This window comes from Branchiostoma lanceolatum, chromosome 7 (genome assembly GCF_035083965.1).
Source record: "Branchiostoma lanceolatum isolate klBraLanc5 chromosome 7, klBraLanc5.hap2, whole genome shotgun sequence".
NCBI lineage: Eukaryota > Metazoa > Chordata > Leptocardii > Amphioxiformes > Branchiostomatidae > Branchiostoma > Branchiostoma lanceolatum.
In genome coordinates this window covers 12,475,406-12,480,974 of record NC_089728.1, presented here as the reverse complement: position 1 = coordinate 12,480,974, position 5,569 = coordinate 12,475,406, and the positions used below count along the sequence as shown (strand labels likewise).

Below are 5,569 nucleotides of genomic sequence, written 5' to 3'. Positions count from 1 at the left end.
CTGTTAGAAAACATTACATGCGTTCATTCTACAAACTGTTCGTGTATCTGTTGATTCGTCATCTCGAATGACATGATGATGTGGGTTATGACACACTCCTGGCCAGATGGAACATACTAGTACGTGTATATGGAGCTTCAGGTACATATCAAGTGTGAAACCTCTGCACGTAAAAGAACCCGACACCCTTGCCAAGAAGAGTACGGACTCTTAAATCAACCCAAGTGCAGTTAGTTCTGTATGGCTTGCCTGGAGACACGGCTACCGAAAGCAATTACGCTTCGAGTTCGACTGAAGAAAATGAAAGACTTGTGAATCACGAGTATGCCGGCGGAGTCATTTTCCGAACGGGGTTGAGTGCACGTGGTCCTTCTGTTACACGAGTATCAAAGTGGCACTCTAATGGCTTTTTCTCCAGTGTTTTGTTACAGCTATTAGCAAGGCCACACAGAGCTTCCTGCAGCTCAGTATCTATATCCATTTCGAGCACGTTGATGGGATTCGCGCGTGCATAGACCCTTGCCTGTTTTGAAAGATTTTGACAAATTTTCCCTTACTAATCGTCAACTTATAACGTTTGCAAAATTTATAACGTTACCACCCACTGAACTTGAGCTACCAGGCTTGCCTGGCTGCCTGTCCAAGACACGTATTAAGTGTATGGACCATTATCGAGCATTGATGCTGATGGACCAATAAATGGATTCCATAATGACTGATTTCTACATCTATTTCACCCAATGATCACATCTTTTGTATCCACACATATCATGGATATCAAACCTGATGAACTGTCACATATCACAAGAAATAACATGCACCTATGACCTGAGTTAAAGAGCGGGTCACCATATGAGTAGGATAATGTGCATACGTTACAATAAGATACATAACTGCGAACAAAACATTGTTGTCGTAAACGTAACGTAAAGTTTGCGACCGAAAAAAATCTTTTTTTTTTCAGTTCGATTACCAGGCTGTACAACGGTGGGTCAAAGTTGGAAAAAAATTATTTCACGCAAACATTACCAAAGCCAACAAATGCAATTAATATGCAACTCATACGGACTTGAATATACGCACAAGTGTGAATTTAAAAGTCAATGAGCTTCAGGCCACACCGAGTACTTTTCATGGATGGTTTTCATGCAATGATTCTGTCAAGAAAGGGGAGAACTTGCTAATCATCCACTTGCTAATCGTCAACGTTTCGCACATTTAAACCAGGGATATTGCCTGCTTTGAAGGTGAAGTCGGTATTGGTGAATAGTAAATCATGCCGTCGATGTCTTTCCATTTCTGTGAGTTGTAATTCTTTCAATTTTTATTCATTTGTGTCCAGGTGTTGATTAAGCCCGTGTTACACAGCAAGAAAACCGATATTGGACTGTATGACAGGAGCTTCAGTGCAGTGGAGTATGTTTGGCTTCAAAGGACGGTTGTTTATTTGATGTCTTTGAGTACCATCGGATGTTTTGCCGGCTTTCAGGTATGAAAGGCGCAACAGCAAATAGAGCAGACTCTCAGCAGAGCCTCCGGGTCCACAGTATGGTTTTCAAAGTTCCACACGCCGCCGAAGTAAACTGGCCGCATGTTTCAGCGGTACCGGTGACATGTTTGTCAAGTCGGCCCGAGTACCGCACATATCAGTGAAGCTTCTATGAATTTTGAACGACTGTTATTCCTTATTTTCTCAATTCTATCCATACATAGATGTAGGATATCTTCTGATTTATGTAATCATTATCAATTGCGCGCATTGGGGGCGGAATGGTCCTATCTGACATTCTTTGTAATTGGTCGGACTCACACCGAGCCCGAGCCAAATCTCTGGATCCGCGGAATTCGAAAGATGGCCATGGCTAGGCAGCAGGAGGGCTTATGATATGTGCTCATACTATTTGCTTGTTAAATCTGCTGTTCTTTAGCCACTGTATTAGTAACAAATAACTTAGATATGTTACTTCTGAGTCATCTACGCAAACCAAAACTATAGCTTTGATTAAGGAAAACTGTCAAAATTCGCCAAGCCTCACGACACATGAATTGAATTGAAATTCTATTGAGTAATATATTCTGAGGAGATCCAAAACACATTAACGTTCATGTACATTTGTTGCTATGTTTTGCATAGATTCTAAATTCATAGCTCTAATGTTGAAAATTCATAAGTGGTCCGTTGATGTATGCGATATCTAATATGGTATGTTTCTCATCAGACGATTCTTTTCACGTGCATGATTAACACTCGTGGCACAAGGTGGGTCGTTTGTGTGATGTGCTTTGTCAAAGCGTATGTTCCCATTAAATCCCAAATATCAAATAATCACCATGCGAGAGTATGATTGACAGCATAATCAAATATCCAGCAGTGCTCATTAATATGAATGGATGATTAATGTGATAGCATCAATAGAAGAGCTTTTCAATGCACATCCAATGGTGTTTGTGTCCCTTCATATTTTTGGCTTCCATATATCACGTAGATCCGATAGATGCCATTTAACGTGTAGCAGAAACGACAATAGCGCATTCACAATTTCGATTAAACTTTATTGCACTACAAGTATAACGGATACAATATGCATGACAAATTACTAAATAGTTCTCACAGTAAGTCTGATATCTACGTTGAGAAAGGAAAAAAGGACTACGTAATAAAGTAAAATTGTGATAGTCTGAGAATGCCCGAGAGACTTTGTGTACACTAAAGAGAAATAATATAATCTATTTTACAAATATTGATTATAAATTCGTAATTCACTCCAGGCAGGCCTGTTAACTGATGTTTAAATATCACAGGAACTAAATTTCACGGATGACATGCACACATACGACGCCCTATATAAACACTTGTCGTACAATAAAGAGACGGCCGCCATTCGAGTAAGATAATGTACATATTTTACAGTAAGGCACAGAACGCTAACAAAATATCACCAAATTTAACTCAATGCAATACAACAACCCACTTGATCGCCAGGTCTCTAATTCAGAGCCGCTACGAACATGTCATGTCACAAGCAATTGTACTGTACATACCGCGCTGTAAAGCGGTGCACTCAGAGTACGTACAAGAAGCACTGGTCTGATACTGAGGAAAGAATCTCACATCGGATAACACACAGCTGTACATACATATGGGTTCAGGGTGATTGGTAGTTGGTGCACAAAAGTTGGCCTTACTTTACATTCTGATTGGAGTTTTAACCGCAGGAAGTTTCACCGACTTTGTTGAGGCTACAAAGAACACGTCTAGAGAGTTCAGGTTATGCGCGTTTCCGTAACTATCCACTGCTGTCGGTCTGACTGCCCGTCCGGGGGACCGGCCGTCCGTACTCGGTCCTGCAGCGTCCATCGCGCGGACACTTCCAATCGTGTTGATGTTCACCACATGATCTGATGACCGCCCGGACCTCTCGCGAACCGCGTTGGCAAGTCGCCTCACCCTCCGCTGTACGGTCTCGCGAATCTTCTTCAGACGGAACGCGTAGATGATCGGGTTCGTCACCGAACCGCAGAGCGCGACCAGCAACCCCCAGTATGGCCTTGCCTCTATCTCACAGCCTTCTCTTGCAATGCACGAAATTTGCTGTACAGTCCCGATGCAAATTGGCAGCCAGATGATGATGAACACCACCGTGATCATCACGACGGTCAGGGACTTCTTCCAGCTGCTGGTGAGTTGCCGGTGCTGTCTTACCGCGACGCGATGTTCTCTGCGGCGGGCGGCGGGCAGGTCGTCTCGGGGATTTTCCATCGGTCCGGTCCTGGAGAACTGTCGCTTCATCACGATCAGGATTCTGGCGTTGACGAAGACCACGAGCAACACGACCATGAACAGGATGATGTTGAGCAGAACCAGGTAGCCCACCGGCAGGTATTTCGTGCAGTTCTCTGATTTCATACTGAAGCAGTTCCAGCCCATGAGCGGAGACAGGCAGACAACGGCACAGGCTGGCCACGCGATCCCCAAACTCACGGCTACGTGTCGCCCGGACATGCGAGTCTGGTAGAAGATCGGGTGGAGGATGGCCAGATAGCGATCCATGGACAGCAGGACAACGGCAACTGCTGACAGAACCAGCACGAAAAAGAAGAGACAGAAGATGCCCACCAGTGTGAGATATGGTGGGAGTTCCCTCTGAAGAACGGCGCAGATGAAGAAAGAGAACAAACCCGCCACACAGTCTACCGCGGCGAGGTTTGCCACGAACAGGTACATGGTTCTCGTCAGGTGGCGGTTTCTCAGGGTGCAGGACAACACCGCGACGTTCATGAGGAGACTGATTGTCCCGACGGCGGCGGCGGCGATCCCCACTTTCCTGTTTTCCTCCAGAAATGGTGTGGGGAGATGAGAACACACAGACACTGCCAGGTCGTAGTCGATCCCATTTTCGAGGTGCCAATGGGCACACGGCCAGAAAGTCTCGTGCATCGTCGAGTTTTGGCTCCCTGTGATATTTATCATGCTTCCGTTCATCTTGCGATGTTTTTAAAGACAAAAAATCATTGTCCTTCAAAACGCTGATTTGTAGTTCCTTCTTCTTCCTTCTCCGGCAGTCTGTCTGCCACCAACTGACCACCCACTGTATATCACAGTGTTCGTTAATACGTAAGGCGTTAGGCCCACAGTTTCGCCCACACACGTACGTTGCTTGCCCTGGCAACAACCAATCAAATATATTTTTTCAAAATACGGAATACGCCCATGCTGTGATGTTGAAGAAAAAAATCCATGAATGCCAAACATATCAAGTAAATGTCGCTAAGCATAATTCAAGGAAGGTACTCGATTGATGTCGAGGACATAAAAGGAGATTTAATCTGGTGAATAATGAGGTAACCTAGCACGTTCTTTACAAGCACGTGGAGCATATGAGTCCGTTTAAATCGGTCGCCCCTTGAAACGTATCAAACAACCTCTCTCCGTCTCAACTCTAAATATTGAAAATAGGAAATACCACACGGTTCACATAGAGCTTTCAACTGTATGGTACTACTGAAGCGCCCGGGGAGATATCAAATTAGCTCATTCCACTTCATCATAATTCAGTAATTAAGTACCTCTAATGTGACACGAGGGTTGCCACGAGTCGCTAATATCAACAGTTCTAACACCGCCGATTCGGTTCAAAAGGCTGCCAAATGGATCACGCTGCACGGAAAGTGGGGCGATAAATGCCATGTACGAGTCTGTTTTTATATAAATCAACCTTTAATGTCGGATAAGTCACGAATGGGATCACTTAACGCAGCCTTTACTACAGTGGTAACAGGAGTACTTACATATAACGCTTTTCAGACCACGGTTTCCTGTTGACTTTACCCAGTGACATTCATGTGGCTCGGTGTTGAAGGTTTTTCTTTTCCTGTTAGTCACTTATTTCTTTCTCAAATTTACAATACACAGAGCAGGTTTCCACAAATATTTCCCGTATTTCCATTCCACCCGCTTTATCTACTGTCCAGGAAACTGGAAAGCCAGTGAACTCTCACAGATGGACATACGCAGAATGTGAAGGTAACAGCTGAAAAATTAAAAACTTCACAAGACGTCATAGACCAC

General features: G+C 44.1%; 1 protein-coding gene across 1 annotated transcript; it reads right to left on the bottom strand.

The window, feature by feature from the left end:
* Positions 1 to 2,576: 2,576 nt before the first annotated feature.
* On the bottom strand, positions 2,577 to 5,464 carry LOC136439384 (adenosine receptor A2b-like). Its single transcript, XM_066434793.1, has one exon. It carries the CDS (start codon positions 4,481 to 4,483, stop codon positions 3,188 to 3,190), a length of 1,296 nt encoding a protein of 431 aa, XP_066290890.1. The 5' UTR covers positions 4,484 to 5,464; the 3' UTR covers positions 2,577 to 3,187.
* Positions 5,465 to 5,569: the final 105 nt, after the last annotated feature.

What these genes read in the sequence shown, in the direction of transcription:
- LOC136439384 (XM_066434793.1), bottom strand. Translation starts at nt 4,483, where the DNA reads ATGAACGGAAGCATGATAAATATCACAGGGAGCCAAAACTCGACGATG.